The sequence below is a fragment of the Aptenodytes forsteri genome, unplaced genomic scaffold (assembly GCF_000699145.1).
Source record: "Aptenodytes forsteri isolate BGI_AS27 unplaced genomic scaffold, ASM69914v1 Scaffold33, whole genome shotgun sequence".
NCBI classification, from domain to species: Eukaryota; Metazoa; Chordata; class Aves; order Sphenisciformes; family Spheniscidae; genus Aptenodytes; species Aptenodytes forsteri.
The window spans coordinates 4,214,085-4,227,931 of NW_008795037.1; the positions used below are offsets into that span (position 1 = coordinate 4,214,085).

Sequence of the window (13,847 nt, forward strand, 5' to 3'; positions counted from 1 at the left end):
TCTTTTGCTGGGATTGCCATTCAGCAAAGGAGGCTCCTTTCTGCATGCATGTGGGGTGACACACATTCTTATTGTAAGGAATCTTCTACAGATTGACTCTGTCAAGGGTGTGAGCTCATTTTTTTTTTTTTTTAATAGATAAACATTTTGATTATAAAACCGCCAGTAAAAAATCACTGAAAGAGTTACTTATGCAGACTATTCTAGAGGAAAAAAGTTCAGAGTACTAGAATGGAATTCAGAAGTCACTGAGTTGAGTTCATGCATTTTTTCAAAGTTGCATTCCTAAACACAGTTTTATAATTCAAATGATAAATGGATATTCCCTTAAGATTTTTCACTGTAGCAGCTTAAAAGCAACTGCAGTTTTCAAATTTTGATGTGATTATAATGTGAAAAAATGAGAAGCTAATTTGGACAAAAACCCCAAGCTATTGATTATCATTAGTTATGCGATTCACTTATTTGTATTACAGTTGTGATATTGATACTATTTTGGTGACTTGACATGCACAAAGGGATTCCTTGTTTAGTAATAAACATGGACAAAGATGTGGTAATGCATGAAGATCGGGTTTCCAGGTGGCTAATTTTAGCTGCTTTCAGTGCAGTTGATGTCAAGGTCATCTTGATTTTCCTAAGGACCTGGTAGACTAGCAAGAACTTGTTATGCTCTTGAGGCATATGGTACTTCGTATGTGCATCTTCCTGCAGATGTGTACTACTACCAGTGGAAGTAGAAGAATCATTCAAGGCATTGCAAATGTAAACCTTAGCTTTCTATTGTTAGACTAGTTAGGGTTGTAATTTAGTTCTTAGTGGCAGCTAGTGTTTGGTGAGTAGATCCACAAGTGAAAATCATTATTAAAAAGAAGTGCTTTATATAATTAAATCAGGAATGTATCACTCGTTAAAATTCCAGGGAAAGGGATTACCAGTCCTTAGAGTATATCAACTCGAGAGATACTTAGTCTTAAAGATTCTGTGCACACGCAAAATTGAAAGTGATATTCCTCTACCGTGAATGGCCATACCTACTGTAAGAAAGGTGTTCTTACAGTAGAAGCAATGTTTTACTTATGGAACAGGTAAGGCAGGATTTGGCAGGGTTTTCTAGGAGATACAAGTTTTTTCTATGCTAAACTTACTTTCTTCTTGAGGCTTCCTTTGTAGTGATATGCAGAGGATGTGAAGAAACTATCAGTTGTTGTGGAGCAAATTAAAATGGGTTTAGGCCTTCAAGGGGCAAAAACCCAATGTCTGTAAGTGTTGAGGACAGTGATTTGTCCATGCTGTGGGAAGTACTGTTATGCCAGTGAAGGTCTTCAAATGCATGTCCTACGCAACTCACAACAGAATGTTGGAGAAATGCCTTTCAGAGTACTGCTAGCTATTGGGAAGACTGCTGTCATGATTCGGTCTCTCGATGTTGTCTGGTAACTTGATTGCTTTTACATTAGTTTAATTAGAATATCATTCAGACGTGTGTAGTGTACCTTCTACTCCTGGAAGACAGCATGTCAAGTTCTTTTGAATACTGCTGAAGAGAGATGCTCCCCTGGCTGCTGTGAATCAGGGCATATGTGGGGAAGTCTACAGCTGTTGTTCTTACCTGTTCCACCCTTGGTATTTTTTTGGTCTAGCTCTTCCATGTGAAGGGCAGTATGGCCTATACCTATACCTGCTGCTGTTAATGGCCCTTGCAGGCAGCAGCAGTAGCATGGAATTGACATGATTCCTGCCAATTTTCCTGCTGCCCACAGGATTGCGGGGAGCAGCGGGGAACTGACGGGAGGCTTGTTCATTGCACTCTGCTGCTGCTTGGCAAAGCTATTAGCAGCAGCAGATATCCTGGAGCTCTCGCTGTGCAGACTCAAGACAACATTGCATTGGTTTACATTCAGTTATATTTGGATGATTATCTTTGCAACCATGAAAAGTAAAAACATTTTTCCAAATAAAATCTTTGGGTTTTAAATATGTGGCTGTCTCAGGGTCTTCCTTTCCACCTTCCATACGTTTGTCAGTTAAGAATTTCTTTCTTAATGCTGATAGATGGAATAGGTTTGTAAGCCGTTGGCAGAAGGATATGCTCCTTTAGGATGTTTGATCTGTGTCCCCTCTCAGTAACGGGGAGGGGTATTTTTGGCTTGGCAAAATGCTTTGTCCTTTTTGTTGTAGATGCTATGTAGCTTTTGAAATTGTTTTCAGTGTGCGTGATGATTTATAACTGTTTAACTATTTATAGCCACACGTTTTTTGGAAGCATGACATGATTATCAGAATAAAAGACCTCTGCTGAATTAGATGATCTTTGTTGCTTTAGTTGCTAAGTACACGCAGATACTGTCCTCTGTAGTGCAAGCATGTTTCTGGTTCATCTAATCTCAAAACACTTGTGTTGCTTTCCAGTTTTGGTTTTTGTGACAATGGTGACTTCCTTGATGAAGGTTTCATTACAGCTTTATTTAGCTTAGAATGGCTGGCTGCTGGTGCCTTCCTGCATCTTCATGAATGTCATTTCCATATGGTTAGAAATGTCATAGCAAGATTAAAAAAATACATTCTCGGTTTTCTAACAAATAGCTTACTGCTTGTGCAGTGCAGGAGACATAAACAGAAGCAGTACTATAGAGCAAGAAGCAGAGGGGTCAGCCTGAGGAATTAAAACATACAGTAGCCTCGTCCAGCATATTCACAGTTTTGCAGTAAGAAAGTAGTAAAAGTTGTTGAGGAAAAAATTGGGAAGCAGCTTGGAGCTCTGAGGAAATGTAGCATAAGAAACTTTGTTTTAAAAGTAATACAATATCTAGGACGATTATTGAAAAGAATAATGAAAAAGCCACCATTTCTATATTGCCCACTTAATTATTAGGCATTTTTTGTTTGTTTCTGGCCCAGGAATGTTCAAGAACGTACCAATTTCTTTTAAAAAATCCTCTAACCATACTGGCTTTAGTAGCATTTGGTTTAGAGCTGAAATTATACCAAGAGTACATTAGCAATATTTTTTGTTTAGCTGATCTCAAAATGCAAAATAGTACATTATTTTACATTATTACTAAGTTATGAAATAATAACCCTAAAAGATAAATCGCTGCAATTTGTTATATATACTGTAACTATAACGTAGAAGCATCTTGGCTAGAGTTCTCAAAAGTAAAATTAAAATTTAATAATTGTCCCTGTGATTAAGCTACCACTAGTATTTTTGATGGACAATGAACTTAATTTTGAAATGCATCTTAAATAGAAGTGAAATTCTGATTAAGCATAAGGCCTAATCTTAACAATTTCAAAATCCTTGCAGTATTCTAAATTTTCTATGGAAAACCACATATGTATCACAAAGTAAAAGTGTAAATATATATTAAGCAAAACAGAAATAAAATCCTGATCTTCCTTCATTCTTCTTCAGTGGGCTTCTGAAGAACTGCTAGGATGGAGCTATGCTGTCAAAAGCTTCTTGTTTTTTTAATAACCTTTCAAAAAACCTGATCATATCTTCTTTTTGGTTTTATTTGCTATGTTGACAATACGTATTGAAAAACTTGTCTGATCTTTTAAAATAGCACTTTAAAACAACCTTGGAATGAAGAGGAGTTTACCATGTTGCCGTGTCCCATGTAATTGAGGAGATTTTCACACCGCAAAGTGACCCGTAGGTCTGGGCAGGGAGCGGAGGGATGAAATCAAGTTAAGGAGTTCTCCCGTTTTCTGTAGGAAGCAGGGAAGTCTGTAAGCAAATGCTTCTACAGTCACTGTTGCTAGCTTATAGTAATGAATTCAATGAAAAAAAAAAAAGTTAAAGTATATTGGAGAGCAAAATATGTTTGAGGCCACAGACTCAGATTTTAGTCTCTGTCCCCCCGTGCCGTCCCCTGGCCCCATTGTGATGAGAGAACTGGAACTGCAGAGTTGCCATGAGCTGAAGTCTAAGGCAGAAAAACGCTTAGTTCCCACGATTTTCCATCCAAGTGAAGAAACACGGGCGGCAGTACTGCAGGAGGTGGAGAAGCAAGAGTTAATGCCCGTACCACAAGTAGGGAAGAGCAGTCCGTTGGGGGTTAAACTGCAGAGTCTAATGGAATAATAACGGGTAGCACCATCTGCTGGCCTACTTCCGCAGAAGGAGTCAGTATTTTTAACGACATCTCTAATATTCATGCTGATGCATTTTGATGCTTTGTGCATTCATTTCTTTCTGTGCTTTGTTGGAATCTGGCTATCTGCTTACAGCTGTTGTTGAAACCCCGCTCTGGAGGGGAGGCGGGCAGCCCTTGCCATACCTGAGCTGGAGGATCAGCGGATGTGTACTTGCCAAGGGAGGAATATGTTGATAAATCACAATGTGTGTTTGTGGAGGGTTGTGCATATCTTGGCTGCAGCTCGCTAAATAGGCCATTTAGCAATCTTCTTTCAATGCTTTTCTCTTGAGCACTGCCTGGGGTGCTGAAAAAGCAGAGGGCAAGCCTTTGTCTGACGCCAAAAATGTCTTCAGTGAAGAGGCCAAGAGGAAGGGTAAGTGAAAGCCTGAATGAGTGGGAGGAGGAGGGGTTCTTTGGGCTAAAAGGCTAATGGGATTGAATAACCTTCCTTATTACTGGCTGCTGCTGCGGGAGCCGTGCTGCATCGCCATCTTGAGCTTGTTGCTGTTTTCTCGAGTCTTGGTTATTTGTTGTAGCCTGTAGGCCTTAAGGTGGCATTTTAGAGAGTGATCCTGAACCCTGCCTCCTTCCCGGTGCTGCAGCGCAGCTGTTAAGGCTTTGATGAGGCACGTATAGAAAATGTATCCAGTGAAGTGCACTGGATTTGGCCAGAAAATGTGTTTGGAAATTCCTGGTGGCTTTTCTTCATGCTGTAGGCAGAGGCGCATTTACGGGTGAGAACGTAACATAACTGTTATCTGCTGGGGTTTTTGTCTGTTTGAATAGGAAATTCTTTCCATTCCTCAAAGGGGAAGGGGGGAGGGGAGGAAAGCAAAAACATGTCTTCTAGTCTGTTTGAGAGGCTGATAATCTGAATATTGCATTCTTAGTGTAAACAATTCTGTGTCTATAAAATGCTGATTAAAAACCTGAAAATAAAAACAAGTTACATTTTTCTAACTAAGGCACTGGCCTTTTGTTGATCTAAATAAAAGTAGTACTGCTTTCTGATCTTTTTATGAATATAGAGCTGTGTAATTCGAGTTTTGGTTTTGTCTTTTGTCTGTTTTTTAATCTTGATTTTGTTTGAGCATCTGTTCTGTTTAGCACTGAGTTAGTCTTGTAGATCTTTCGTCTGCTTTAAGGTATCTGTGGTCCTGGTATCTTACCAAAGGCAAAATACTGATGCTGTTACCTTCGGGAGTTCTTTGCTTTTTCAGATTTTATGAGAAGAACATTTATTGGAGATGTTGGAGGTGTGTGTCAAATGTATGGGAATGCTTGCAAGGTTAAGGACTGGTGTCTCTAACTACAGAGGTGGAAATAAGGCTGAGAGAATTTTAGATATTTTTTTACCGATTTTCACCCACAATTGATGTAGTTATTCTGAAACCCACGCCATTCTGTGGTATAAACAGAATTCCTTCTTTTTTGTGTCTGCATGAGTCCCTGCCAGTTTAATTTTTTTTTAAATGCATATCCAGATCAAAAACACTTGCACTTTTTCTCTCAGGAAATGGTTATATTCTTAAAATAAAGTGATTTTATTTACTTTTTTTGTCTCGTGCTACAGCCTCCTTCCTCCAAGAAGACTGATGGTTCAGGATCATATACTAAGTTGCAGAATACCCAGGTGAGGGCAATGTCTGAAAAGAAGCAGAAGAAAAAAGCAGACTCGGAAAGTAAACAAGAGAAGGCAAATCGCATAATATCTGAAGCGATTGCAAAAGCAAAAGAGAGAGGAGAGAGAAACATTCCACGAGTAATGAGTCCTGAAAACTTCCCCAGTGTTTCAGCTGAAGGAAAAGAGGAAAAGAAGGGTAGAAAAGTTAAATCCAAACCAAAGGACAAGGAGAGCAAAAAACCGAAAACTGGTTCCTCATCCAAAATTAAAGAGAAAACAAAAATTGGGTAAGTAGATTAAAATGTCTTCTTACTTCTCTTCAGACAGTAAATCCTCGATTAAAATGAAAACTGCTTGCTGATAATAAAATGTTCTCCTCCGCTGCCTACACAAAATTCTTCCTGATTAAGTCCATGTGTGGACTCTCTCATTCAGGAACAAGAATGCTCTCTTTTCTCTTTAGATAAAAATCATTGTAGGACTGTCCTTTTGAAAGGAATTATTTTAAATTCATATCCTAAACTATTCTATACTTACTTTGAAGCACAGACAAGACCAAAGTATTTTCCATCTAGTGTGGTAATCAGTTTCGACTCCAAATTAAGTTTTATCTGGTATTATAAATGCTGTCTTTATCAATTTTGGCATGTATCTTCAATACAGTTTGCATGATAAACTGCATAGGAAGAAACTGGAACTTGTTAGTAAGTGAATATTCTTGTAGATATTACATGTATCAAAAGTAAAGTACGTATTGGAAAATTTGTATTCTAAGCACTTTGTAGTCTTCAGTCATATCAATTTAATCTGCCCTCTTAAAAATTTTGCAGACTCAGCTGGGTCAAGCTGGGTGGATACCTTGGGGTAAGGAGCTTTCAAAAGACATTACATGAATGCTCCAAGGGATTCAGTAGGCGGCACGTCTTCTGACTCTAGAGCTAAACTAGTACTGCATAGGAAGAAACTGGAAGCTTAATGAACTTGTTAGTAAGTGAATATTCTTGTAGATATTACATGTATCAAAAGTAAAGTACATATTGGAAAATTTGTATTCTAAGCACTTTGTAGTCTTCAGTCATATCAATTTAATCTGCCCTCTTAAAAATTTTGCAGACTCAGCTGGGTCAAGCTGGGTGGATACCTTGGGGTAAGGAGCTTTCAAAAGACATTACATGAATGCTCCAAGGGATTCAGTAGGCGGCACGTCTTCTGACTCTAGAGCTAAACTAGTTCTCCTGTATACTTTTAAAGGAAACTGTAATTTCCAATGTTAAGTATGTCAGTCAGGACTTGAAATGGAAATCTTAGCTACAGTCTGATTTTTTTTTTTTTTTTCAATCCATGCTCTTTTTGCGGTAACAGAAATATTAACTGGCATATCTCTCCAAATTTAAATGTCTCATATACATATGTATATTCTCATGTATATGGAGCAGAAATGAATGTTCTTTTAATCAGCCCATTTCTCTGCATTTTCTTTTTTTTTTTCCTAGAGATCAGTGCTTTTCTTATATGTTTGAAGTAAACAACTTCCTTGAGATGTTATCCTATAGTATAAAGGTTACTGCTCTAAGTTCAACTTGATTCTTAACCTGAACTTTCATGGTCTGTCTTTCTTTCTCTTCTGGTTATGGGTTGGCATATGAATGCCGCTCATGATACTCCTTTGCGTACTGTATAGTGCTTCCTTTTCTTTCTCCATCTTGTTTAAAGTGGGATTTGGATGTGTAGTTCCAAAGCTGATTTCACTTTCATGTTTCTGAGTTTACTTATGTTCTAACAGACATTTTGTGTGTCTGTCTAATCAGAGAACTTATACAGTGTTATCTAGCTAGTGTCAGTTTCCTGAAGCTTTATGTGAATTGACCTTAGTGTGCTTTTTATTCATTCTTTCAGATAATTAGTAAAACCTGCCAAAATATCATCCTTATGATATACTAGATAGTTCCCATATTTTTACTGTTTTAAATCAGAAAAGTGAAATAAACTGTTACATCTGCATTCAGTTTTCTGTCTTCATGAAATGCTTAGCTGGGCACATCAGTTAGGATCAGTTTTCAAGATTTCATGAGGCAGCATCAATTGAGAAATAGATGTTTCTCAAACTATGTTTTTAACCATGATATTTGTGCTTGATCCAAAGTACAGTGAAGCTAGTAGAGAGACTCCCATTTAATTAAGTATGGCCAACTTTTCATAATTTTGCATTCAGCTGTGAAGGTTTGCCTCCCCGTTATTTACCACTCTAATCAACTAATGCCCCAGTAGCACTCTAACTTAATCATGCTGCCAGGTATTGCTTTAACTACGTGGGACACGTACCTAAAGATTTAGCAGTCAGATCCTGTTAAAGAGCGGTGAAGAGAGTCTTCTAGAGCCACATACTACAGATTTTACAGAATTTCTGTGTATTTTGATGGAGAGCAGTAAATCAAATGCTTTGAGGCATCCACATACTTCCATTTTTGTATCCAGACAGCTTCATGTGTTATGTTGTGTTAGTACTATTTTGTATTATTTATATAAATACATAAAATGTGAACTGTTTAGCAAAGAATATACTACAGTGGTTTTGAAGAGCAGTAATTGCAAGAAGGCCTTTTTTTAAAAGTACAATCTCACCAGACTGTTCTCTATGCAAATGTAATGATTGGTCTTATATAATAAGAATATTTACTATAGAATGGCTATACTTGTGCTTTCAAAGGTGGTTAAAAGAATTGTGTGATTAATAAGATTTGTTTTACTTAGAGAAGAACAAAATTAAATCCAATAACTACTAAGGGGTTTAGAAGGCTAAACAACTCTTCTAAAGGTTTCTTCCTATCTTACATTCTTAGAAAAGTATTTCTTAACGAATCTAAGCACATCCTGGAAATTATTGTCATGTCAAAATAGGATTGGGGTTTTAAATGTGTGTGTTGCTACACTGGTTTTCTCATTTATCTTAAAATAAAATAAACTCTGACTGAATCTTGGAAGAAAATTGTACCATGTTAAAATAATACCTTCAGAAGACAAGTGCTTTATTGGGCTAGAAGGGAAAGGGAGGACCTCAATTCTATGAAAACTTTTGGTTTTCTCTTGGAAATAAGGATTTTTGAGTTCTGTTTAAAATTAAAAGAAAAATTACTATTTTTTCTTTTTTTACTCAATGAGGAGAAAAACTATTAAAAAAAAAAAGCAAAAATATATATATGACATTGCTATTTAAGCAGGAAAGAAAACCTGAAGACAGTAAAAAGTCCCCTCATGATTAAAAAGATGAATAAACAATTTCCAACTGTTAAACTGTTATCAACTGTAGTTCTTCTACAAGCAACAAAATCACGAGTGAAACCTTACAACCAATAAAGGTCTACAGTAAAAAGAATAAGCTAAGTATACGTCTTTTAACAGTAGTGGAGAATTTGTTTGAATGCATCTGGACTTCCTTTTTAGAAGGAGTTCCACTACGATACGTCCATCCCAGGTGAATATCTTTCTTTTCATTCAGTGTTTTCTATAGCAAACATATTTAACTTGCAGTAACTGTTCAATATGCTGATTCAGTTTGGATTCTGAGAGCCAGACTGGTGCGGGAGGTGGTGTGGAGTTATGTGTGTTTGAGAAGATCAGACCTGTGTTTCAGGTGACTCCTGTTTGATTTGCAGGCTAGTATTAGAGCTGAAAGAGCAGAAACTACTAACAAATACATTGTTTCAGGGTTTTTTGAGAAGTGTTTGGAGAATTGTTTTAATGTGATCTTTCACATCTCTGCTAGCATCAAACATAGCCTATCCAATATGAGCACAACTGTACCTTCTCTAGTCTAGCACTCAAACACCAAACTCTTATTTAGATTGTGATCATAGACTTTGCTGGGATCTTACAAGGGTCCTGTCTGTGTAGCGTATCCTGTGTAGCATGTCCTGTATTGCTCTTGAGGAGGATTTGCAGAGGTACGCAGTTGTCCAGCTGTGAAAATGAGATACTCTGCCTCGCTGATCTGGCAGAGCTGGAACACTAGTTGCTGAACAGACCTTGTGTCCTGGTAGCCATGTGTGTGTTAAAAAAAAAAAAAAAAAAGTGTGCTTTTGAATGTAATACGATACGGCTTTTACTGAAATTGTGTAGCCCTCATCTAGGATCAAGATAAGTTTTAACTACTGTGTCTCAGTTTAGGGAATTTAGGGGACAGGATGATTTTTAAACAGTCTCTTTTTTTTTTTCCCTTGCTAATTAAACATAATTGGTATGTCTTTGGGGCTTCATGTTAACTTACATTTTCCTTAGTGAGTCCTATGAGATCTACATGTACAGAAGAAATTTATAGCACGATTCTTTTCAATTTATCATTACTATTTTTAAATTACTAGCAGTTACTTTCTAGGCAGGCTGTAGTTTCTTTCTAAAGGTGAGGATTAAGGTTTTTAATCCTCTGACCTGTTGAAGTCATAGAAATAATGCCTGTTAATTTCAGTCAAATGGTTTAGAACTGGATTCAGTAATTAGTAAAGCTTCTGTGCCATAAGCATTGGTGAAGATAAATGACTAAATTCTTTTGTTACCAAGAGCATTGTAGGTGTATGACAGAAATTATTAGAAGTAGAAGAATGCATGTGTAATGTATTTAGTGTTACCAAATTAAGTAACCAGTTTGCTTTTTGTGTTGATTACTGATAAAGTTAATTCTTTAAAATTAACTTACTTTACAATTTTTTTGAGGACTGCAGAACCATTTTTCATATGCTGGCTATTTACCAAGGTGCGTTGCTGCTTAGGAATCTATTTAAAACCTTAATATTTTTGCATAGAATTTATTTCCATTTATAAGCTTTTTTCCTAACTGATTATAATTCTAGTTCTTCCATTTAAGGTCATGCATATTTAAACTAAAAAGTCTACTTCTTACCACTTGATATGAAGGATAGAAGAATTATGAATTTGTGAACATTCTGTTGTTCAAAAAAGTAGATTGGCATTTAGGTTTTATAGCTCTCAATTTTTTGCATAGAATTTATTTCCATTTATAAGCTTTTTTCCTAACTGATTATAATTCTAGTTCTTCCATTTAAGGTCATGCATATTTAAACTAAAAAGTCTACTTCTTACCACTTGATATGAAGGATAGAAGAATTATGAATTTGTGAACATTCTGTTGTTCAAAAAAGTAGATTGGCATTTAGGTTTTATAGCTCTCAATGTATTCCCACCTACTCAAACATAAAATTAAATATCAAGGCCCTGATGAAAAGCAGCAGCTCCGCATTGGTGATGTAAAGGGCAATATCAGTAGACTACATTTAGGAAATTTTTTTTATCACTGCAAAGTTCAAATAAATAAATAAATCCCCCAAATCCTAAGAATTTGATTTATAGAAGTTCGATTCGGGGTGGTAGTCCTTAAGTTCAAAACTGTTTCCTGGTATCAGAAATGGCTGTATTGTTTCATGTGCTAAAAAAACAATGGTGGCTTTTTTTTTTCTATTAATCCTTAAATTACATAGTAATGAATTCAGCAAGTCCTATGTGATTCTGTTCACTACTCAAATGAGTAAATGTCCTTGTTGCCTTGAAGTAGGTTGCACATGTACTGTCAAGACAGAGCATTTTTAGGACCCAAGACCCTGACAGAAAATCTTTATATGGTTGCTTGTTGATATGATACTGTTAAGATGGTTTGAAACCTTTGTAAACTCAATTAGCAACAGGAGACATGGGGAGAGGGGTGGAAAGGAAGTGATTCACCTGTTACGCTGAGCCTGTATCATTTAAGTTTAAATGCATAGAACTTGAAGTGAATTTCCTAGAAGGCAGACATTGTGAGTTGTCTTTTGGGTTTCATGTAAGTAAGGCAAATGTTGGCTAATAGATCTATGCTCAAAGGGAAGAGATCTCACTGAATCTTTTTGTTCCGTTAGACCTGTTAGATCATAAACAACTTCTGTCATGATTAGAAATGGCACACAAATTCCAAATTTGACCATCCTTCTGGGATGTCTTTGCATGCATTGAGCTGTGACTCCTTGGTGAAGTTTGCTCTGCTCCCAGATTCCAGTTTTGATGCATAAGTTGGGTCTAAGTGATATAATCTTAGGTTTCTACTGAAAAATATATGAATGCAAAATAGTTTGGTCTTGTCGAATAACTAACTAAACACTTGCTTGTTCTCTTGCATTATTATTCCAATGTTGTATGAGCTTGAAATGGCTGTTGGCTCCAATAAGACTATAGGAGTGTTTTAAAAATCTGTGCACAATCCAAAAGTTATTAATATGAAACATAACTGGAGAAGGAGGCAGTGGCTAATATTAGTGTGTTAGTATTATTCATTAAACATATACTAAAAGCATAAGAGCAACTGTTTTTATACCACCAATTTAGCTCTCATTCCAAGAGGATATGCTACCTTGTCAAGGAAATACCTGCTTTGTATTTTGCTAATAGATAAGATTTTTAGCTAAGTTTTTAGTGATAAATAAATACTAATACTGTTGATAACACAGGAGTTTTATTGCTAGTAATATAACAAAGTGTTTTGACTACAAATTAAAACATTTGGGAGGTGGCTTTGGACACTAATAATTAGTTACTTGGTGTTTTCCTGTTTTGGGAGAATTGAAGTAAAATGATGTATTAAAGGCATGCATTGAAGGCCAGCAATACTTGCTAGTTTTTACATGCCTAATACATATTTGCTGTTTTTCTTTTCTTTCTTCTTTAATACTTCCTCATGTTCACTATTTGGAAGGCTTTGAAAACTGTTCTTTATAATTTTAAAGCTGTTCAAAGTGCTGACAACTCTTCCGTCACGTTCTCTGCTATCAAACAGAAAGGGAATGGAGCAGATTCTTACTGGTTCTTACTTTATAAGAAAGAAGTTGCAGTGTTCCTCAAATAGTGGTTCCTGGTGGTCTTGCTGGTACTTTGTCTTCTAGTTTTGTGGATCTCAACCACGTTAGGAGTCTTGTGCTAAGGATCAGACGTAATAATGGCTCATGAGATGGCTTCTTTTTAAAGTTTTCCATTGGCATAAGTTTCTCAACATTTTTACTTTAGTTTGTAGTTACAGAAGAATGAAATAGATGTTGAAGAAATCTACACTGTCTAATTGTTAAAGTATTTCTAGATGTTATGTAATAAGATAAGTTTTAAATTTCAAAAGGCAAGAGAGAGTGAAATTGGAATGGAGTCTAGTGATATTATTTATTCTGTGTCTACAGTGTGCTGTTTCCTTTTCATAGAAACAGAATAGATAGTTTCTGTTCAGAACAGTTTGTTTCGGGGTGGAAAAAGGGATTTTAGCCAAGGATCTTTATGCTTTCATGCAGAAATTTATAAACTGGCAAGAGAACTTGCTCTCTCAATGAAAATTTTTCACAGAATTGATCCAGTTTACAAGCTTCTGAAAATCATTGTTTTCACATAGCAGATTTTTTAGAAGTTTTTGGCCAAAATATGAGCAGATTGCATTTTTACTAATAGAAATGCGTGACTTTAGCACCATACTGTCGTTCAGCAACTTTCGATAGCAAGGAGCATTGTGGTTCTGGGCACTGGATCAGAAAGAAGTGAAACTGTGCATTTATTCCTCTCATTGGCACCATATTCATATAGAGGAAGAAGCATTCTGATCTGCAACATGTATAGAAGATGTTAAGAAAACTTCAGGGAGGCGCTCAAAGAGAAGTACTGGGGGTAGGGAATACAAGATCAAGATAAGACACAAAAGCTGACAGAGAAATGGAATATTATGTGTAGGACTGCAGGGGCAGAGCAAGAGGTGAACACAAGGGAGGACTATGACTACAGAGAAGGAGAGGAAAAAATGTGCAAGGAAAGATGTAGCTAGAGCACTCTAATCACAAAATAAGTCCATGTTCTAAAGCAGAAGGTCCTTAAAATCCTCTGCTATTCAATGGATACCACTACAACCCATAGTAAAATAGTCATGGCCTTTCTTAGTATTGTGCTTCTTGAATCCAAAAGGAACCTGAGCCTAAAATGTTAGGTAGTAGTGCGTGAAATGAGGATGAACTATGGTTGCATGGATACAAATGCTTAACATAGCAACGTGCATTTATGAAGCATTT

The 13,847-nt window shown here is 36.5% G+C and overlaps 1 protein-coding gene across 1 annotated transcript in view; it reads left to right on the plus strand.

Moving 5' to 3' along the window:
* The window catches only part of CHD9 (chromodomain helicase DNA binding protein 9), a 98,206-nt gene that overhangs the window by 34,562 nt on the left and 49,797 nt on the right, over positions 1–13,847 (plus strand). The window contains exon 4 of the mRNA XM_009276722.1: positions 5,722–6,059. Coding sequence (XP_009274997.1) covers positions 5,722–6,059 — 338 coding nt within the window. The remainder of the gene's footprint in view (positions 1–5,721; positions 6,060–13,847) is intronic.